The sequence below is a fragment of the Schistocerca cancellata genome, chromosome 9 (assembly GCF_023864275.1).
Source record: "Schistocerca cancellata isolate TAMUIC-IGC-003103 chromosome 9, iqSchCanc2.1, whole genome shotgun sequence".
NCBI lineage: Eukaryota > Metazoa > Arthropoda > Insecta > Orthoptera > Acrididae > Schistocerca > Schistocerca cancellata.
This window is the reverse complement of record NC_064634.1, coordinates 212,198,064-212,221,944: the sequence shown is the minus strand read 5'-3', so window position 1 is coordinate 212,221,944 and position 23,881 is coordinate 212,198,064. Positions and strand designations below refer to the sequence as shown.

The following is a 23,881-nucleotide window of genomic DNA, read 5'->3' as shown; positions in this document are numbered from 1 at the left end:
TAGAAAAGAAGTGCATGAGATATGTAAGGGTCTGTAGTAAAATAGATAGAATAAGGAATGAAACAATAAGATCAATCTAAATTTCCTTTCAGTTATTGACAAGATAGAAAGTAATGGAACGAATTATCATGTTGATTGCATGATTATAAAAAGACTGCCAAAGATTAATTATTTATCGGATGACTGGAAACAGAGAACTAGGTAGATTGTGTAAGAGATGTAAGAATGACAGCGACTGAAACAGATGAGTATGACATACTCGTAAGAAGGATAATACGGTGTTGAGGTTTGTCACCATCATGAGCTGCTTGCCTCAAATTTAGTGACCAGCAGTACACCCATGTACTGTTCCGTCGAAGAAACTCTTCATCTCAGCCTGTAAGAGGCGGGAGCTAAGGAGAGGTGGTTTCCGAATGGTAACAATGAAGTGAACCAGAACAAGGCTGAGACTTTTATTAACTTACCAGCACCAGGGGCGCCGCCGAATGGAGTTCCAGCTCCAGGGCGACCCCCAAGGACACCACCAGCACCAGCGACACCACGGAAGCCTGTACCAGCTCCAGTTCCAGCACCACCGGCGCCACTGTAGTCGCCACCGACAACTCCTCCAGCCCGGATGGCAGCGGCCTCCTCAGCGGCATTCTGCTCCAGAGAGCGAAGGATCTCTTCGGGGATTGGTGGTGGAGTGGGCAGGTGGGCGCCCTGCGGCTGGAAGCCGTTCTCATCGGCGGTGTAGGTGACGGTGTATTGAGCGCCGTCGTCTCCAGTGTATGTGTAGCGGCCCTGCACGGTCTCCGCCTCAGCATCAGGAATTCCGGCATTCTTCAGGTAGCCCTGCTCGTCCTGGGCGATGCCGTTTCCAGTCTCGTAACTGGTAAAATAAGAACGAGGTGAGAATATAGTATCATTGCTGTGATCAAGAGAATGTTTCTAATGCCCTGATGTTAGTCGTTTGGCATACCCAGTGCAGCTTATCAAGTAGAGGAAACCCTCAGGTTGTGTGTGTGTGTCTGTTTGTATGTTTCTGTGTGTGTGGTAGCGGTGGCACATATTGTCAAGTAGTTCCATTTCATTATCAGATTTTTCGCACTGTTGGCCACGTATGTTAACATGCTGCTTGTCTATTAGGAGAGTTTCAGGGAGGTTCAACAGCCCTGGATCGAATCCGTCCGCCAGATTAACGACGAGGCCAGTTCGACAGTCAGCTTGGATGTGGTTGTAGACGGTTTTTCACATTTGACTGGGTGAATTCTGGGCTGGTACTCACGGGGAAGGTTTGCCGACGGGGCGTGAATCAGTCTGTCAGATTAACGACGAGGGCCAGTGGTAAAACCAACTTGACTGTTGTTTTTTTTGTTGTTTTGGGCTTGTTCCCAAGGTGAAGCATTGTCGAAAGGACATTGCCAGAGTCAGTAACTAACATGCTTACCCCGAAACAATATTGGATAAGGACCAAGATAAATACGAAAGAAGTTTAAATTATCAAATTCTGTGGGACCATGATAATTGTTACAGAACCATACGGTATATGTTTCACAGAATGCTGATTAGAAAATTTATGAACAACTGAATCAAAGAACTAATAAATCATGAAAAAGACTATGAGTGAGTGTAAGAATAACAACACTTTACAGAGAAGAATTCTGAACTACTGCGAGAAGCCCGTGTACGGAATAGAAGTGGGGTGGCACAATGTTACCTTTCAACATAGATCTGAGTGCTGGGTTCTTACTATTCAGTTTTTCTTCCAGTTCTGCTGGAAGCCTGTTGCAAATGACACCTGATGCATAGTGCTATACAAGTGTATATCGTATTTTTCATTCTGCTGTTTACTGGTTATATATTATATTCACGTCTAAATTATCCAATATTGTACACAACAAATCCCATAATGATACACACGCACAAGGAAAGCAGAGACAGAATTCCAAGACATCTGAATAACTGTGAAAAGAAAGCGCGCCTCCAGACATCGCGGATGTCAGACCCTTTTCTCCGGCTTCGAATGTTTTCGTGATAGCACTGTTCCGTCCGAATATGTAATACAAATGTATCTTTCCTTGTCCCAGAACAATTATAGCGAGAATTATAGCGAGAACTATAGATGTTGTGCAATCACAGACTGCCACTGGGCACTTCTACATTAATTTTATTTTTGTGTAATTGTTAAGCGTTTTACATAAGCATTTTTAGTCTGCTTAGAGAATGATTTTCATGCGTTACCTTCCTTCTGCAACTATAGTAAGAATCTTACAGACATATAAAAGAGGTCTCAGACGATTTACTGTACTGGAAAGTAGACCTATTTCGGCCAATTCCGACTGAATTAACATATTATTTTGCATGGCACAAACTAAAAACTAGCAATAATTGCATAATTAACGTCTAATTATTGTGTACACTATCGGCTAACTAACTTGTCAAGTGAGTTCCATTTCCTGTCTGTGAGGCCACTGAGATCAGAATTTGCATTGGCATAAAAGATGAAAGGCCATTCATAGCGCCTTTGTTTTTATCACACTACCAAATATGGGGTTTACTACTATAGAGCGAAGTTCCTCATTCCACACTCATTGCTGCACGTGGCTCTGTATCTATTGTAAATCTGATGATACTCATTCGAATTTCCACATCCTCTCTGATGACAGAGCCCCATTGGATTGAAGTTTGGCTGGAAACTGTGTCTGCTGAAATAAGATTTCGTACTTATCTTAATGCCTGTGTGGAGTAACAGCAGACTCTTTGTGAGATCACTGGGCTTGATGTGTCGCTTACAGCTAATCTAGCAACAAAAGTTTTGCTGGTGAAAAATGTGTTAGAAAGGTAACAAATGAAGATTTGAAATGTGAATTAATTTGGTTCGGTTTCTGTGTGGGTATGTGAATACTGTCACCTCATAAAAACTTACCTGAAAGCATAGCTTCCATCGCCGTTGTTGACATTTTCGTATCGGAGGATGGGAATGACTGGTCCACTTGGAGCACCAGCGCCTGGGATGAATCTGCCAGCACCACCACCAAGACCAGCACCTGCACCTCGGCCAGCACCAAGACCAGCACCTCCAAGGCCACCTCGGCCAGCACCGAGACCGGCGCCTCCGAGACCACCAAGACCTCCAAGACTGGCGCCAGTTCCTGCGCCTCCCAGACCTGCGCCAAGGCCGCCTCGTCCAGCACCAAGACCTCCTCGGCCTGCACCACCAAGACCACCAGGACCACCAAGACCTCCAGGTCCTCCTAAGCCAGCACCACCGAGACCAGCTCCTCCGAAACTGTAAAAACACACAGGTGTGAAAATTTATGGAACAAATACTATATAGAAAAGCCATCTCACACCAGAGAAATTTATACAAAGCAATTGCATTTTCGCAGTGGATCACTGATGATGTATATTCTGGCATTCCTACAATGTCACACAAACAGTTGGTCTGAGGACCTACCACTATCAAGAAACGTAGAAATCAATGTAATTAGAATTTCCTATAAGTACAATACAGTACATGTAATTCACTTAACAAATAAAAGGATTCCATTACCAGCCTGAGATTGAAACTGAAAACTTAATATTCGGTCCCTTTACTGTACATGCATCATGCAAGCCTGTATTTCAAAACAATATGAACCTGATGTTTTCAACATAAATATTTTCTGCACTCGTTACTAAAGCCGGTACTATAAAGAAATTGCGGTGCCTCCATGGTAGTAAAACCTGTAATTACTACCAGTGACGTACCTAAAACCCTAATGTTCACAAAGGAAAAGCATTTTTCAGTTTCCCTTTTAAGGTTTACCACCTGTGTTTATACAAGGAGGAAACGATGACTCTTTACAATCTACCACAGTGGCAGATGAACTTGAGACGAAGAAATTGATACATGACATTTGTGGCGTATCAAACGAGGAAACAGACTCAAACTTGTCTACAAAAGGTACCTAAGCTACAGCACAATGAACTTCACATGATATTTTGGTTAAAGTAGTTCTTGAATATTAAAAACCACTTGTTCAGCTATTTATAATATGGATAGCTGGTGTCTGTGTTTATTTTACTTCAAAATATTGTGAATTTTAACAGCACAAACACAAATAAGTATTTTGTTTGTCTGTCCTTGTTGCTACAAATCTACTGCGCTTGTGAGGGTTAAGTTTATGACGAACTGTGAACGTAATTTGTTCATGCATAAGTCTTCTTTCTTTCACAATGCCCAAGGGAAAACTGAAGTTATTAACGTTGACAATCCAGCCTCGAAGGCCAGAGACAGTTGCCATGTGAGCGAGTGATATGCTTGCTTGAATGTGTGTGTGTGTGTGTGTGTGTGTGTGTGTGTGTGTGTGTGTCTGTGTATTGTCTAATTTAGAAGAAGGGCTTTTCGCTGAAAGCTCACATGTTTAGCAGTCTTCTTGTTGTGCCTGTTTGTGTCTCAACTTCTCCACTATGCGATGTGTAGCACTCTATGATTTTCATAATACTGCCATCATTCCATCCTGGATTTACCACTGTTTAACGTTAACGAAGTAGACGACTAAGCTGTAGCTATTGTGCATCCGCTGTAGCTTAGAAAGACCCCGAAAGTCTGATAGGCAACAAGTTTCCAATATAAAATTGTTCGTCTCGACTTCCCTTTACACTACTGTGATACCTCCAGTTACCTTTTCTACTCTAAACTGCATTTACAGTAATTTCTTGCTTTTCATCCAGAAGCTGCTTGATTTGAATGTTGGAATATACTCAAGTTTAATTTTTGTACGTGAGTGTGAAAATTATTTTAATGACAAGTATGTATGCAAAGAAAAGCACGTTCTCTAAGTCAACCTTTTCTCGCATCCTATTGGAGTATTAACTAGTGCCGTATTGAAAACGGTTATGATTTTACAGTAATATATTTGATATTTCATTATCTGATCATTACATGCAAAATTTCAATTACATTCTGCATAAAGAGGGACAAACCGAATACAAAATAGCTTCATTACAGGTAGTTTTCATTGATAAAATCTCTCTATGTATGTATATTACAAAAAAAGCAGTAAAATCTACTTTACGCTGCATTGGTTTACGTAGTCATCTAGCACTCTTCAATGTCTAACTTGGTGTGTCCCAATGCGCCAGAATCCCATTACTGTAAAATGTTACACGTCAAAAAAGTTCTGTGGGAGGAAACAGCTCTCATTTATGTCTCTAGATCATCTAGTCCGCAAAATCACTGATTTTTCACCATTAATTTCCTTCTCTTGCCTATCCATCAAAGTTAAATTTTTTTCCACGGACTTACATCTGTATCTATGGCCAGAAAATGACTAAAATAGAGTGGTTGAGTGTAGCTGCTATTTCCTTGCAGTACATTCATACGCTTAGTGATGTAAACATTACTTCAAATGACGCTGTGCTAGTTTCTGTTGGTCTGTCTTCAGCTTTTTAGAACCCAGCTGTAAGGCATAATTGAGGTTGACGATTCTAATCCTCCGAAACTGCTATTTCTCAGGGGGAGCTTACTTCAGAGAGTCAAGTGTGTTACCATTAATAGCAAGTCTCCTTGTAGGATCTGCTAGTAGATTAGAAAGCACCAGTACAAGTTGAATGACTACAGAATACTCACCCAGGCCTTCTAGGTCCGAAGACTCCACCAGCTCCAGGTCCGCCAAATGGCGCTGCGATGGCCCCTTGTGCTCCGCCCGCCAGGGGTGCACCCGCGGGAGGTAGGTACGAGTTGGCCAGACGGCCAGCTGCCGCCACACCCACGAGGGCTGCCAACACCAACTGAGAAACGATAAAATTTTTAACCTAAAACGCAGAATGGTTCACTGGTACAACTCGAAGCACTCAAATTGAGAATTTTCACCCAGATCCTGAAAATAGATAAACAAAAACTATGTGTAGTCGTTAGTGTGGTAAATTTATAAGAAAAGAAATATTGTGTTCTTTATGAAAGACAAACGGCCCAAGTTACTCGTATCAAACATGTGTAGTCTACCTATCGCCAAAGAAACCACAAATCAAATGGCCTTGTGCTATGGTAAAATACAGGATTTCAAATCGCTTTCCGGCTATCCAAGTATATTTTCTGTTATTTCCTCATATCTCTAAACGGGAATATAGGGTTGCTTTCTTCCCCCTTCCGCCATTATGCTGCACCCTGAATTACTTCGTCTTCCTACGCACATTAAACCGTACCGTTTCTTCCAAAGGGCAGTGGGCTTATGTTTACTGTCATAGGAAGAAACATCAGTGGACAGTCAGCATCATATCATGATTCGTCATACTTACGATCAAAAAGTGATATTGCTGAGTAAATAGTGGTATGAATATGTTTAGACTAGAAGCAAAGGGGAAGATGAGAACAATAAGGAAGGTGGAAGTAATTTAGAAATAGATACGTCCTGACAGCAGCAGACATGAATTGTAGATAGTTAACTAAAATGTTTATCAGTGCGGTGTGCTCCATAGATGACGTGGCGTGCAGAAACTGACTGGAGGTCCCCATAATGTATATTGTAACGTTAGTTCACTTTAAACGTAGCTGTCGGGTTTATCTTCGACCTCATAATTCCATGCCTCACAACAGTATGTAAAAAATTAACGAATTACAAAAGGAGAATATTCTAACACCATATCACAGTTCACAGAATGGCAACTGTAAAACGAAGTGAGGATATTCTAATAGGTACACAGGACGTGTTAGTCCTTGAACGCAGTTGGAATGAGGAGCTGTTCATCAGGTCTTTGATAATATCGGAGTTGGCTGAATTAATACGAAAATATTCTTTACTGCCGGCCGTGATGTCCGAGCGGTTCTAGGCGCTGCAGTCTGGAACCGCGCGACCGCTACGGTCGCAAGTTCGAATCCTGCCTCGGGCATGGATGTGTGTGATGTCCTTAATTAGGTTTAAGTAGTTCTAAGTTCTACGGGACTGATGACCTCAGAAGTTAAGTCCCATAGTGCTCAGAGCCATTTGAACTATTTTTTTATTCTTTACTCGTTCCAGGCTTTTTCATATCAGAAACAAATTCAGTTTGGACCTTTGAATCTCATCTGTCTTTTTGCGTGAGAGTAGATCTCCATCAGAAATCTGCCTGCATTTTTAATTATGGACAAAGAAGTTCATAATTGAGCTTAATTGAAATTTCAGTAACTTCTTGTCCAATAAGGAAGTCAGGTTAGATATAAATTTGAGTGTCAACATCCGCGTCCGTAGCCGAGCATCTGCATAGATGGCTGCCATGCGGAAGACCCAGGTTCGATCACAGGTACTGCCAAGAACTTTTCCTTGTGCGGGAGGACTGCTACGGGGTGCACTCAGCCTCGTGACGCGTGTTGAGGAGCTGTTCAACCGAGTAATGGCGACTCCAACGTCTGGAACTTCTGTAAACCTGCCGGGATAACAATGTGCTGGCCACATTCCCCTCCCAACCCACGTGATGTCGCAAGACAGGGAATGAGACGGCGTCTGGTAGAGCTCCCTGGTCAACAGCCATTCTACTAGTATCGAAAGGCCAAATATCAATGAAGTTAAAAGTGCTTACTTACACTCAGTTCTTTGAGTGCATCCATCAGTGCATATAAGGATTCAGCAATACATCATTGCGTATCTTGATGTATAGAAGACAATATATTTGTTCAGACATGTTCTAGAAGGATACTCTCATACAGCCACTAGATCTCTAATTGTTCATTTACGTACTACGCTAATTTCGTTAGTCGGATACTTGTTTTGACATTGACGAAACAATAACTGACAGTGGGAACGAAAAAATGTTTCCGTTCAGTCGTGATCTTGTCAAAGGTGACCACTACTGCTTGCTTTTTAACTAAATAATGTCTACTTTTTCCGATGTCGGAACGAATTCAAGTCACCTCATACGGTAATATTTGCAGTTCTCACGCAGTCTGACGCTAACGAGACGGGAATCACCCATAGGACCTTAGCAGTCTATAACAATCCCGTGTGGTACAAGTCTTTCAGTTCGACACCACTTAAGTGTTTCTAAGCTGCACCAGTATTCCTAACCGTGGAAGGGGACGTAAAGTCTATCGTAGACTCCGAACTGCACATCTGGCGAATCTTCACATGAGAGTAGAAGTCTGGGTTAAAGGTATATTAAAATACTCCCTGTCCGTCTAGCATTCGATCGGTGACTTTTCAGCTCCAGGCACTCACTTTGCCAATTTCCAGTGAAAGATACAGCGTAGAACACTGTCCATACCATTTAAAGATGATACAGGTTAGTTGTTAGAACAGGCGTCTATTCCAACTAGTATTTGGAACTTCTTGTAAGCTGGTACTGTAATTACTTGTAACTGTGCGGAGAATGTTTCCGAACAGACCATTTTCTGCATTCACGCCATGAATTAGTTCACCGACTGTCTCCTAAATACGTGAAAAGGCTTCTGTTCCCAGGAATGTACTTGATCACTGCTGGTTGTACAACCCTAAATCATTTTATCTGCCGTGACGATTCCTTGAAAAAGACGCGACTGGTTCCTTCACAGTTCCTTTCTTCATGGGATCATTTAGTTGGCGGCGGAGCTTTAACGAGATGCTTAGCCTGTATGTACGTCCTCCTTCGTAAGAGTAGAACAAGAACTTGGCACGGTCACAATATCTAGGAATAGTGTTCCAGAGTGATATGAAATGGAATGAGCGCTTATGGTTGGTAGTAGGGAGGGCGAATGGTAGACGTTGTTTTCTTGGGTGAATTTTGGTAAAGTGTAACCCATTCGTAAAGGGGACGGTGAATAGAACGCTAGTAGACACATTTTTCGGTGCTGCTAGAGTGTTTGGGTTCTGCACCAGGTGGGATTAAGGGAAGACATCGAAAGAATTCAGAGGCGTGCTGCTAAGTCCGTTGTCGGGTAGGTTCGCTCAGCAAGCAGCTGTTTCGTGAACTCAGATGGGAATCCTTAAATGCACTATTGCGGAAATTCAGTGATCCGAAATTTGAGGCCGACTGCCGAACAATTGTATTGCCACCAATGTACATTTCGGGTAAGAGCTAAAAAGATTAACAGAAATTAGGGCTCGTAGACAGGCTTACAGACAATCGTTTTCACCTCGTTGTGTTTGCGAGTGGAACAGGCGAGGAAAAGAATAATGGTGGTAAGTGGTACCGTACGGTGCCTTGCTATGTGTATATGTAGATGTAGATGACAACTGTGTCACCGTGGACTGTGGTAGTGGGTCACAGAGCAGAAAGCTGGTACACAATACCCTGTTTGAAGGAGCCGCTGCAGTCAGCCACGTGGGTGTTAACTGGCGTAGTGAGCACGACAGTCACGCCCGCTGTGCACGCCCACATACAGTGACTCATGCGCATGCATCTTAACTACGGCAGACTGGCTCCGCGAATTATTCACGTGTCTTACGATTAGCAAATGATTGCGGCCCCTTGGCCGAGATCCTCTCCAGAAGCGCATATTGACTCACTGCCGCATTTTCGTCACTGCACCCAGCAGGACGAATGCGGATTGCAGCGGCTGCTGCGGCTCTGAAATCCCATCTGGACAGAAAGACTAGACGCAAGAGCCGAGTTGCCCGCGACCTCTGGAGCAGACGCCGGCCTGGCCGTGTCTCACTTTCTAACGCCCGCACGGCACGGCACTGCGCTATTACGGCAGCAAAAAGAGACCGCAGCCAATCCTCCGAGATTACGCGAGAGGCGGGCAAGACTCGTCTGGCGCGTCTTCGTCGGTCAGGCCGCCTCACTCGGTGGGTCGCAGTGAGGTAGGCCACCAGGCGAACTCACGTCGAAGCTGAGGTGTGCGTTGAATTCCGTGAGGACCGAGTCGTATGGTGTCAGGCAAATACCATATCGATATCCAGTTTTTTGGTTTTACAAAATTCCTCTAAATCACATTGTCTACCACGATGATTCCTTCCCAAGTACAAGACTAGTTCCTTCACCGTTTTTTTCAGTCGCGTGATCATTTAATCGGTGCTAGAGCGTTAAGGAAGTTTTCAGCAAACTCCAGTCGCAGACGCTGCAAGAGAGGCCTTGTGCATCACTGAGTGGTTTACTGCTGAAAGAGCATGTGTTCCAAAAAGGGAAGGTCAATACTTTGCATCTGCATACGTCACGTTTAGTGAGAGGATCGGTGAAGCAACAGCTCTGAGATCTCTGGTCAGTAGTTCTTCTCACGTACTATTGTAAATGAAAGGGGGGAAAATGTATTGGTAAATGAAGTACCCAGCACTGCACACCGTAATGAGGAGAGCGGACTATAGATTTACCTGAAGATGTGGATAATGGGCCGCTCAATTTCGAATGATCTCATTACCGAGGAAGTCTTAAATCTTCAAAATTACTTTTCTTCCTCTGTCCATATTTCCACCTAAATTCATAGACTTTTCCTGTTCATTAATGTTGACTGTACGTAAAGTATGGAAATTTACAAACATGTTCTATACTGTACAGTAAAATGGAAACGGCAAAACGTAAGTACACTTTTAGGTAGAAATAAAAAAAAACTCTTGAAACTTGTGGGCCCGTCCACGTATTGCCAAAGATGTTTCGACACACACTGCAGAAGTTTCCTTTGAGAGCAATTACACATCCTCCATAACAGTTGCAATCTCTCCCCATGCGATTTATATTTTTTTATCTCTGAAGAAAGATATTCGTGACCGTCTATTTGCTTCAAACGCAGTACTGCACTATTCGAGGTGCCTGAAAGATGCCTAAGGAATGAATCGATTTAATGGCAGATCTTGTGGAAAAATGAAAGAACGCATTCGCCTTTTAGGTACTAGACGCAATGGCCGCGCGGAGTGGCTGCGCTGTTAGAGGCGGGCGCCATGTCACCGATTGCGTGGCCTCTCCCGCAGGAGATTCGAGTCCTCCCTCGGGCATGGGTTTGTGTGTCGTTTTTAGCATAAGTTAAATTACGTTGATTTAAGTTGCGTGTAAGTCTAGGGACCGATGACCCAGCAGTTTGGTCCCTTAGGAATTCTCACACATTTGCACATTTTTTAGTAGACGAAATACGAGAATAGGGGAAGCTTCCTAGTTTCCTGATGAGCGGTACACGTTTTCTCATGTAGTACCCGCTACCTGTCACACAGACCTAAGTCATTCTAAATCGAAAGTTTCGTGTTTAATGCAATTTGACACGTAATGTTCCCTTTAAATTTGTAGACGTAGGGACTGGTCATTAGTCACTGTCTTTTGTTAGGTTCTATGATCGAAATACGACTGGCCCGTTACCTGATTACCGAAGAAGTACTAGAGCGCTAGGGCACACAGCATGCTATATCTGACTAGAGATCAGACCAAACAACGCATACATGTTGTCGCAACGGCGTGTAGATGATCTCGGGTTGGATATGGTACAAACGACAATCTGAGGTAACTCGTACCCTTGACCTTTTGTAATGTTACTCAGGCTCAGCTACTACACTGTCGAATGGATGTTCAGAATCACAAAAAGAAGTGCTTTCTGTTCTAAATACTAAATTTGATGACAGCTGGGAAAATTTAGGCTGCAATAGATAACGAATGTTAAGGGAGCAGTTGCGGATGGCAGTTGTCAAGGTGAGTCTGCATTTCGTAGGTTTCCACAGTCATTCCTGTCTGGTGGAAAGGTTAAATCGAGGAGCGCTCTGTCACTTGTGTCCAAGTGAAGTATTTCGTCAGCAGTAAAAGCGGTCACTACGGTTCACGGAATACCGAAGTGTCGTCGAATCGAAAGGCGTACTGCGTTGCCGGCCACTGTGGTCGAGCGGTTCTAGGCGCTTCAGTCCGGAACCGCGCTGCTGCTACGGTCGCAGGTTCGAATCCCGCCTCGGGCATGGATGTGTGTGATTTCCTTAGGTTACTTAGGTTTAATTGGTTCTAAGTCTAGGAGACTAGATGTTAAGTCCCATAGTGCTTAGAGCCATTTGAACCAATTTTGAAGCTTATTGCATGCTTGAAGTTGGAGGACTGTACTTTCATCAACCGACTAAGAGTCCAGTTGCCACTGGGCTTCATTTTATAGTAACCAGTGTATGAACGGTTTTGAAACACCCCAAACATCTTGAAGTAGCTAATCTACTCACCAGTTTCATTATGCTTGTGATAAGTGCCCCTGGCTGGAAGATCACGGTGCGAATGACGACGCTATCGCCAGGAATGGAATGGAGTGATCTGATGCTGGCAAGTGGTGTGGCCGCTCTATTTATACGCAGCGGCGCTACGCACCCTCTGCCGCGCCTCCACGCCCCTCCAATTCTTCCGCGCATCCTTGCACCGACAGGTCTCCGCGGGCAACGGGGTCGCTTGCGAAATGCGATCATCACCTGCCGCATACGCGGTTCGCACGCTACCTCTGGAGACGGTGGTCGCGGTGGAGGGGCAGCCAGATTATGCTCAGTCAACATCCAGATTACGGGCAGGCGCCGTAGGCGGAGCAGTGCTGAGTGCTCCTCCCTGACGGCTACTGTGCGGCGTCAGCGCGGTGTCACGACACTTTCAGTGCGCGTCTGGACAGCCGGGCTCACAAGTGTTCTCTCTGAAGCATTTAGGAACGGGTGCAATTCGTGGACGCTTAGTATCTACTTGTGCCCTTTCATTATACGAAATACCCCATGGAATTATGTCACAGCGAATGTTCTTAATCCTGTACAAGTTCCAAGTTGTGAATTGATGATTTATGATCTGAGGTTTTCCTAACTTGCTTTTGCTCCTTAACGGCTTTGTATTTAGAACTGTGTTCAATCTCAGAAATGTTTCTAATAAACTCTTTCACCAGTACATTCAATGTGGCCACCTAGGGGCAACGTAGCTATTTCAGTTTCTTCTCCATTGCTCTTCTCCGTCACTACCCTATCATCAATTTTCCCAACGAATTGAATGTACGAACAAACTTGCGGATTGCAGTCGGTCGTCGCTTAATACATACCATGATATTTAGACACTGTACACCTACCACTCATCTTCAGGTGAGCCATCGATGGCTGGAACATTTCCTCATCACGTCTTTTTCTACCTTCTTCCTACAAATTCAAACCTTTTCTCTTACTTTTTCAAGCTTTCAGTCGTATACTTAAAACTTCCCTTCTAAAAATATCTTTTTTCGCTGCCCCTCTTATTTTTATATTGTGTATTTCTCTTTCTCAACTTCATTTTTTTAATTTCTTTGCTCCAGTTTGTTAATTTCTTTCTTCAAGAATACCTCAACACTTTTTTACTCAGGCTATCTTCACCCTGTATAAATGTCCAAAAAATACCAGTCTTCACAGTTTCGACACTTTCATTAGACGTAAGGAGTGCGTCCGAATACTTCGTCTGCTACTATGGTTGGTGTGACACTAATTTTATTTCACGATGTGTGTTTATACGTCTCTTTTAACATGTTGGATACGGTTTCGTGCGTCTTTACTCCAATATTTACAATTTTTTTAATTTACATTTCAGTTTTAGCCACTCAGTTGCGTAAAGGCATTCTGATTTCACTGCCATATTATAACGCATTATTTTTTAACTTCCCGGTATTCAATTTCCATCGTACGTATGTCTTCTCATTCCAGATGTCCTTTCTGTTTAGAGGGTCCTTTAATGTACAGCAGATTTTTCTACCACTTTTCCGTGAATTATCTCTGCCAGATAATTCAACATTTTCACTTTTTCCACTGATCGGTCTCTGTCTATAAAGATTTTGAAATATTAATTTATTGTAGTACTTATCTCGGTTTTCGGTGCAGGATTCTGAATCTTACTATTCTGCTGTCTGTTCTACGGTGCCAACATGTATTTCTGCATCTGCTAGATTTTCAAATAGTACAACACAGTCGTCTGTAAATTCCATACAATTCACTTCAATACAGTTTTCGTCTTCTTGATATTCAATTCTCCTAATTTTTTCTTCTCATTCTTTACTACCAACACGCACATGCTAATCGTTATTTGAACTCGTTACCCTCACATTTCGGGTCTACCGCGGCACCAAGGGACTGATAGAGGTTCAGGGTGATAACATTATATGGCTACGCTTAACGTTTCTTAAATGTTTCAGTATATTTGGAATTCTCACTTTAGAAGAGACTCTGTCGTAAAGTACAGCTAATGATCACCAGACTGTGTTCCAATTTTCTGCATTCCACGCTTTTCATTGTGTCATGGACAGAGATTAGGTGGAAAATTGTGGTGATACGTTCACCGGATTAGAACTTATGCTCTTAGATCTCTTTTTGGTCATTGAAAACAATTTTCTACGACCTAGTATACAGTTGCACGTTCCGCCCACATTTTACTGCATGCTGTAAGCCTTAAATCATTGCGTACCTGTCAATTCGCTCAAGTGATGTGTACTGAAATTGGTACATTTAGTAGTGTTTTCCCGTTTAAAATATCTCCTCTACGGAATGAACAGCTATTGTCAGGCAGAATATGAGTAAGTGCCTTGCAGTCGACCAAATTAACCGATACTGTTCTAAATGTTCAATGGTATGAATCCATAGGACTTTATGAAAAATAGCTACTTTATCGTACTAATCTTAAATTTCGGTAAGCTGCCATCGTAGGAGCAGTAACCGATCTAACAACTGCGTCAGACCGTTGTTGCCTCATATAGGTGCTGGTGAACGCGACGCCGTTTTCTGCCTGTTTACATATCTCTGTACTTGAATACCCATGGTTATACCAGTTTCTTTAGCACCTCAGTGTACATACTAAAATATGTGTATAGAAATTTGATTGACATATTACATAAATCGATGCTATTTTCTCTTATATTATCGTTACTAGTTACATGAAAGTGTTTAATACGTTACAGAGAATAGAAGGTGCAAGATTTGATGCAGAAAAGAATCGAATGTCGCTAGCACGCCTAATTAAAGGACAAATTAAATCTAATACATATGTAAAAAATGACTTTTCGTCTCTAAAACATCCGATAGCTTATCTGAAGAGTTTACATTGGCATTACATGTGGAAAGCATGAGAAGCTGTAGGTTTAGTTACGCTACGTGATTTGTTATTCAAATTATACTTTATCGGCAAAGAGCACTTAAAATAACGTCACTGCATCTCTCTCAATATATGTGACTTGCACTGCTCAATGAAATACGTATTTGAGTGACGTATACTCTGATGGGCAGATTGTGACTGTTTAAAACGTGGGGCGTCCGAGGTCACTGTCATATTTTTCTAGAATTTTGCGAAAGAATAAATCACATATCGCATTTGTTTTAGTACTTAGTGCAGGACCTGAGGGTGTGTGCAGTTACAGAATCACGCGCGATGAACCGAGAATGCGGTAGCAGTCAAGGACACCAAGAGTCGCTCGCAGCGCTCTGTCGAGGCGTCCGGATAACTGCAGGTACGGTAGCGACTAGCTATTGCCACTTGACCCCAGTCACACCTGACCCCATCTGGCTGCCACCGCTCACCTCCGTGATTGTGAGAAATGAGATGCGTGCCTCGTACTACAGTGGTCGGTGGTGTCTGGAGTGGAAAGACATTCCAGACCAGGGATGTACATACAGTACTTGCTACTACTGTGGGCCACAGATGCCTCACTGTGCACTGTGACTGTATAACGGCCACAAGGGGAAGGAAAGAGTATACAGGGTGGTCCATTGATAGTGGCCGGGCCAAATATCTCACGAAATAAGCATGAGACGAAAAAGCTACAAAGAACGAAACTCGTCCAGCTTGAAGGGGGAAACCAAATGGCGCTATGGTTGGCCCACTGGATGGCGCTGCCATAGGTGAAACGGATACCAACTGCGATTTTTTAAAATAGGAACCCCTATTTTTATTACATAATCGTGTAGTACGTAAAGAAATATGAATGTTTTAGTTGGACCACTTTTTTCGCTTTGTGAGACTTGCCGCTGTAATAGTCACAAACGTATAAGTACGTAGAGTCACGTAACATTCCGCCAGTGCGGACGGTATTTGCTTCGTGATACACTACCCGTGTTAAAATGGACCGTTTACCAATTGCGGAAGAGGTCGATATCGTGTTGATGTATGGCTATTGTGATCAAAATGCCAAACGGGCGTGTGCTATGTATGCTGCTCCGTATCCTGGACGACATCATCCATGTGTCCGGACTGTTCGCCGGATAATTGCGTTATTTAAGGAAACAGGAAGTGTTCAGACACATGTGAAACGTCAACGACAACCTGCAACAAATAATGATGCCCAAGCAGGTGTTTTAGCTTCTGTCACGGCTAATCCGCACATCAGTAGCAAACAAATTGCGCGAGAATCAGGAATCTTAAAAACTTCGGTGTTGCGAATGCTACGTCAACATCGATGCACCCTTACCATATTTCTATGCACCAGAAATTGCATGGCGACGACTTTGAACGTCGTTAACAGTTATGCCACTGGGCACAAGAGAAATTACGAGACGATGACAGATTTTTCGCAAGCGTTCTATTTAGCGACGAAGCGCATTCACCAACAGCGGTAAAGTAAACCGTCATAATATGCACTACTGGGCAACGGAAAATCCACGATGGCTGCGACAAGTGGAACATCAGCGACCTTGGCGGGTTAATGAATGGTGCGGCATTATGGGAGAAACGATAATTGACCCTCATTTTATGGATGGCAATCTAAATGGTGCAATGTATGCTGATTTCCTACGTAATGTTCTACCGATGTTACTACAAGATTTTTCACTGCATGACAGAATGGCGATGTACTTCCAACATGATGGATGTCGGGCACATAGCTGGCGTGCGGTTGAAGCGGTATTGAATAGCATATTTCTTGACAGGTGGATCGAAGCACCATACCATGGCCCGCACGTTCACAGGATCTGACGTCCCCGGATTTCTTTCTGTGGGGAAAGTTGAAGGATATGTGCTACCGTGATCCACCGACAACCCCTGACAACATGCGTCAGCGCATTGTCAATGCATGTGCGAACATTACGGAAGGCGAACTACTCGCTGTTGAGAGGAACGTCGTTACACGTATTGCCAAATCAATTGAGTTTGACGGACATCATTTTGAGCATTTATAGCAATAATGTGGTATTTACGGGTAATCACGCTGTAACAGCAGCGTTCTCAGAAATGATAAGTTCACAAAGGTACATGTTTCACATTGGAACAACCGAAATAAAAATGTTCAAACGTACCTACGTTCTGCATTTTAATTTAAATGTTCGTGTAAAATTGTGAGCCATATGTTTGTGACTATTGCAGCGCCATCTATTAAAAAAGCGAAAAAAGAGGTCCAACTAAAACATTCATATTTCTTTACATACTACACGAATATGTAAAAAAAATGGGGGTTCCTTTTTAAAAAGACACAGTTGATATCCGTTTGACCAATGGCAGCGCCATCTAGCGGGCCAACCATAGCGCCATCTGGTTTCCCCCTTCAAACTAGACGAGTTTCGTTCTTTGTAGTTTTTTTGTTTGACGCTTATTTCGTGAGATATTTGGCCCGGTCACGATCAATAGACCACCCTGTATAGTTTGCATAATTTGTTCACAACATTGGCTTCATAAGCATTCACTTTATTGAACACGTTTAATTACAGCAATGTAGTTTCAAAGCAAGTAATTTCTACATAGTCCGACGTTTTTTCAGGAAGAAAATGATAAAAAAACCTTACAAGAACGATCTTTGAGAGGTCTGTCGTTATGATATCAACGGCGGCCCGCATGCGGCGTAGGGTCGCGGTGTGTGCATCCCTGCTGCAGACTATTCCAACACAATACTCTGTGATGAATAATGAAGAGAAACAACTTTGGATTTTTCCAGTTGAAAGAAATGGGAACATTTCAATTCAATAAACCTTACCAACAGCGTTACACCTTAAGATATTTTATTTTGAAAGCAACCAGTTTCGGCAATTCATTGTGACATCTTCAGGCCTCATACGCTTTTTTGAATTAACGAACTTACCGTATAGCGCCATAAAACTAGATATCGTGGATCCCAGTCGTTGTGCAGCTGATTCATACGACAGCGTGACAGCTGTAGGCAGGTAACGTAAAGTGCCTGCAGAGACTAGGCTTCCATGAAGGTGCATTCACATTAAGACACCCAGAAGCATCGATGAAGCGCGACTGCGCAAAGTTCAGCCAGCTGAAAAAAAATGCAGAAGTTGGCTAGGCAAAGGACACGGGGGGAAGAGATTACTCCAGGAAGATGACGAAGAGTATAAATATTATGGATATGGACGGCATTATTCACAAGAAGTACAGCAATATTTTCAAAAATTGAAATAAAAACTTTAAATTCGAATTACCGTTAACCATTTTTTGAGCTGTAATGTACCCTTTCTCACGGACTATAGAAGCTAATATCCTGAAATCTGGCATAGCTCTTAAGAATTACTTCCTGAATAATCATATGTAGCACTTTTCCGTTATCTTCTCTCTGAGAAAAGTTCTCCCTTAAAATTCTGAAATATATGGCAGCCCCAGCAAACACGAAAATGAAAACTTAATTTCAAAGCAGTTATGACCCTAAACAAAACCCTTTCCACACGTTTTGTTACCCTCTTACGCAGATGTCCACTGTAAAATTCTTTTTTTTTATTGCCTGATTAGTTTACGAGGAAAGGAACGTTTTACACACAATGGTAATTAAAAATTCTGATCCTTATAAAAAGTATGTCGATGCGCATTTTCATACAAAAATTGCACATAATATCAAGCATCATGTCGTATATATAAATCTCAAGCTTTACTATTATAGTTGCAACATTTTTGGTAATATTTATGTTTAAGTACTGTAATGTGTTTGCCCTGCTTCTGTCCTTAATAACTCCAGTGAAATCTGTAAGATTGATTGAAACAGGTCAATAGCGATGTCTGGTTGCAGATACCCAGAAGGACACATATAATGTCATATTTCATGTCTGCATGGACATTTACTCTCCAACCTGGCATTGGGATACGGAAAGCAACTGACGAGACTGCTACACAAGACACTGCCTTGTACTGAAGCAATATACGTTATTTAAAAGTGTTAAATGACTTTTCACTTGGGTGTGGAGTATAAGTTTTAATCTGAGATTAAGAGACTGACAGACAAAAAAATCTGTAAGCTTCCATCAAATTAGTCAAAAGACTCATCAACAGGTTCCCTTCCCCCAACCTCAATTCACCCAAAAAAGGAAATGAACAGGATGGTTCATTTGATATTTTAAAAGCTGATCAAAACTGTTTACTAACTCCTTAAACACTGTCGTTATTATTTGAATTAGCGACACCTTTCCAGAAGTGTGTAGCTTACTAGTTCGCTCTGTTCTCTTGTCTTAGGGGTGGGAAACTTCTCTAAAGGCGGAAGAATCAGCAATGATCAACGGTATGAGTATGCAGAAGGCAATAGAAACCATTGCATTATAGACACACAACGTGTATCCACAGGATATGTGGCCTGTAACTGAAGAAGTGTCATGATGATCTCTCCATTGGCAAAAGATTCCGGAATAGTCCCCAATTCGGATCGCTGGGAGGCGACCGCCAAGGTGAGGTTACCATGAGAAAAAGGTTGAATAGTCAGCGAGAGGATAGCGTTCTACTAGTCGAGGCGTGAAATGTCAGAAGCTTGAACGGGAAACTAAAAAATCTGAAAAGGGAAATGTAAAGGCTCAATCTAGATATAGTAGGGGTCAGTGAAGTGAAGTGGAAAGAAGACAAGGATTTCTAGAAAATAGGGTAATATCAACAACAGCAGAAAATGGTATAACGGGAGTAGGATTCATTATGAATAGGAAGGTAGGGCTGAGAGTGAGTTACTGTGAACAGTTCAGTGACAGGGTTGTTCTTACCAGAATCGACAGCAAACCAACACCAACAACGATAGTTCAGGTATACATGACGACGTCACCTGCTGAAGATGAAGAGATAGAGAAAGGGTATGAAGATATTGAAAGGGTAATACAGTACGTAAAAGGAGATGAAAATCTAATGGGGGACTGGAATGCAGTTGTTAGACAAGGAGTAGAAGACAAGGGTACAGGAGAATAGGGTAATTGTTGCTCATGTCGGCACCAATGACTCCTGCCGTCTGGGTTCAGAGGTCATCCTCAGTTCGTACAGGCGGTTGGCGGAATTGGTGAAGGCGGAAAGCCTCGCTCGCGGGGTAGAATCAGAGCTAACTATTTGTAGTATCGTTCCCAGAACCGATCGCGGTCCTCTGGTTTGGAGCCGAGTGGAAGGCTTAAACCAGAGGCTCAGACGATTCTGCGGAGATCTGGGGTGCAAATTTCTCGACCTCCGCTATCGGTTGGAGAAATGTAGGGTCCCCCTGAATCGGTCAGGCGTGCACTACACGCCGGAAGCGGCTACAAGGGTAGCGGAGTACGTGTGGAGTGCACATGGGGGTTTTTTAGGTTAGAGAATCCCCTCCCTAGGCCCGACAAGACGCCTCCTGAGACGCGTCAAGGTAGGAGTAGGCAAAATGCAACAGGGAATAACAATATTAATGTGCTAATAGTAAATTGCAGGAGTGTCTATAGAAAGGTCCCAGAACTGCTCTCATTAATAAACGGTCACAACGCCCATATAGTACTAGGGACAGAAAGTTGGCTGAAACCAGACGTAAACAGTAATGAAATCCTAAACTCAGATTGGAATGTATACCGCAGAGACAGGCTGGACAGTGAAGGGGGAGGCGTGTTTATAGCGATAAGAAGTGCAATAGTATCAAAGGAAATTGACGGAGATCCGAAATGTGAAATGATTTGGGTGAAGGTCACGGTAAAAGCAGGCTCAGACATGGTAATTGGATGTCTCTATAGGCCCCCTGGCTCAGCAGCTGTTGTGGCTGAGCACCTGATGGATAATTTGGAAAATATTTCGAGTAGATTTCTCCACCATGTTATAGTTCTGGGTGGAGATTTTAATTTGCCGGATATAGACTGGGAGACTCAAACGTTCATAACGGGTGGCAGGGACAAAGAATCCAGTGAAATTGTTTTAAGTGCTTTATCTGAAAACTACCTTGAGCAGTTAAACAGAGAACCGACTCGTGGCGATAACATATTAGACCTTCTGGTGACAAACAGACCCGAACTATTTGAAAAAGTTAACGCAGAACAGGGAATCAGCGATCATAAAGCGGTTACGGCATCGATGATTTCAGCCGTAAATAGGAATATTAAAAAGGGTAGGAAGATTTTTCTGTTTAGAAAAAGTGACTAAAAGCAGATTTCGGAGTACCTGTTGGCTCAACACAAAAGTTTTGTCTCAAGTACAGATAGTGTTGAGGATCAGTGGACAAAGTTCAAAACCGTCATACATTATGCGTTAGATGAGTATGTGCCAAGCAAGATCGTAAGAGATGGAAAAGAGCCACCGTGGTACAACAACCGAGTTAGAAAACTGCTGCGGAAGCAAAGGGAACTTCACAGCAAACATAAACATAGCCAAAGCCTTTCAGACAAACAAAAATTAGGCGAAGCGAAATGTAGTGTGAGGAGGGCTATGCGAGAGGCGTTCAATGAATTCGAAAGTAAAGTTCTATGTACTGACTTGGCAGAAAATCCTAAGAAATTTTGGTCTTATGTCAAAACGGTAGGTGGATCAAAACAAAATGTCCAGACACTCTGTGACAAAAATGGTACTGAAACAGAGGATGACAGACTAAAGGCCGAAATACTAAATGTCTTTTTCCAAAGTTGTTTCACAGAGGAAGATTGCACTGTAGTTCCTTCTCTAGATTGTCGCACAGATGGCAAAATGGTAGATATCGAAATAGACGACATAGGGATAGAGAAAATATTAAAATCGCTCAAAAGAGGAAAGGCCACTGGACCTGATGGGATACCAGTTCAATTTTACACAGAGTACGCGAATGAACTTGCCCCCCTTCTTGCAGCGGTGTACCGTAGGTCTCTAGAAGAGCGTAGCGTTCCAAAGGATTGGAAAAGGGCACAGGTCATCCCCGTTTTCAAGAAGGGAAGTCGAACAGATGTGCAGAACTATAGACCTATATCTCTAACGTCGATCTGTTGTAGAATTTTGGAACACGTATTGTGTTCGAGTATAATGACTTTTCTGGAGACTAGAAATCTACTCTGTAGGAATCAGCATGGGTTTCGAAAAAGACGGTCATGTGAAACCCAGCTCGCGCTATTCGTCCACGAGACTCAGAGGGCCGTAGACACGGGTTCCCAGGTAGATGCCGTGTTTCTTGACTTCCGCAAGGCGTTCGATACGGTTCCCAACAGCCGTTTAATGAACAAAGTAAGAGCATATGGACTATCAGACCAATTGTGTGATTGGATTGAGGAGTTACTAGATAACAGGACGCAGCATGTCATTCTCAATGGAGAGAAGTCTTCCGAAGTAAGAGTGATTTCAGGTGTGCCGCAGGGGAGTGTCATAGGACCGTTGCTATTCACAATATACATAAATGACCTGGTGGACGACATCAGAAGTTCACTGAGGCTTTTTGCAGATGATGCTGTGGTGTTTCGAGAGGTTGTAACAATGGAAAATTGTACTGAAATGCAGGAGAATCTGCAGCGAATTGACGCATGGTGCAGGGAATGGCAATTGAATCTCAATGTAGACAAGTGTAATGTGCTGCGAATACACAGAAAGATAGATCCTTTATCATTTAGCTACAAAATAGCAGGTCAGCAACTGGAAGCAGTTAATACCATAAATTATCTGGGAGTACGCATTAGGAGTGATTTAAAATGGAATGATCATATAATGTTGCCGGCCGCGGTGGTCTAGCGGTTCTGGCGCTGCAGTCCGGAACCGCGGGACTGCTAAGGTCGCAGGTTCGAATCCTGCCTCGGGCTTGGGTGTGTGTGATGTCCTTAGGTTAGTTACGTTTAAGTAGTTCTAAGTTCTAGGGGACTTATGACCTAAGATGTTGAGTCCCATAGTGCTCAGTGCCATTTGAACCATTTGAGCCATATAATGTTGATCTTCGGTAAAGCAGATGCCAGACTGAGATTCATTGGAAGAATCCTAAGGAAATGCAATCCGAAAACAAAGGAAGTAGGTTACAGTACGCTTGTTCGCCCACTGCTTGAATACTGCTCAGCAGTGTGGGATCCGTACCAGATAGGGTTGATAGAAGATATAGAGAAGATCCAACGGAGAGCAGCGCGCTTCGTTACAGGATCATTTAGTAATCGCGAAAGCGTTACGGAGATGATAGATAAACTCCAGTGGAAGATTCTGTAGGAGAGACGCTCAGTAGCTCGGTATTGGCTTTTGTCAAAGTTTCGAGAACATACCTTCACCGAAGAGTCAAGCAGTATATTGCTCCCTCCTACGTAAATCTCGCGAAGAGACCATGAGGATAAAATCAGAGAGATTAGAGCCCACACAGAGGCATACCGACAATCCTTCTTTCCACGAACAATACGAGACTGGAATAGAAGGGAGAACCGATAGAGGTACTCAAGGTACCCTCCGCCACACACCGTCAGGTGGCTTGTGGAGTATGGATGTAGATGTAGATGTAGAATATGGGTTTGGGACAGGAGTGAGAGAGGAGAAAGGTTAATAGAATTCTGTATTAAGTTTCAGCTAGTAATGGTGAAAACTGTATTCAAGAATCACAAAAGAAGGAGGTATGTTTGGAAAAGGCCGGGTGATACGGGACGATTTCAGTTATATTACATCATGGTCAGACAGAGACTCCGAAATCAGATGCTGGATTGTAAGGTGTGCCCAGGAGTAGATATAGTAGTTATGAAGATTGGGCTGAAGTTTAAGACATAAGTCAAAGTTAGCGTATGGAGGGCTATACGTGAAGCTTTCAGTGAATTCGAAAGTATAATTCTATGTACTGACTTGACAGAAAATCCTAGGAAGTTCTGGTCTTACGTTAAATCAGTAAGTGGCTCGAAACAGCATATCCAGACACTCAGAAATGATGATGGCATTGAAACAGAGGATGACACGCGTAAACCTGAAATACTAAATACCTTTTTCCAAAGCTGTTTCACAGAGGAAGACC

The 23,881-nt window shown here is 42.9% G+C and overlaps 1 protein-coding gene across 1 annotated transcript in view; it reads right to left on the bottom strand.

The window, feature by feature from the left end:
- LOC126101291 (spidroin-1-like) overlaps nt 1-23,881 on the bottom strand; it is a 43,776-nt gene that overhangs the window by 1,841 nt on the left and 18,054 nt on the right. The window contains exons 6-9 of the mRNA XM_049911971.1: nt 12,033-12,120; nt 5,597-5,757; nt 2,909-3,271; nt 465-871 (exon numbers count right to left, since the gene is read on the bottom strand). Coding sequence (XP_049767928.1) covers nt 465-871; nt 2,909-3,271; nt 5,597-5,757; nt 12,033-12,120 — 1,019 coding nt within the window. The remainder of the gene's footprint in view (nt 1-464; nt 872-2,908; nt 3,272-5,596; nt 5,758-12,032; nt 12,121-23,881) is intronic.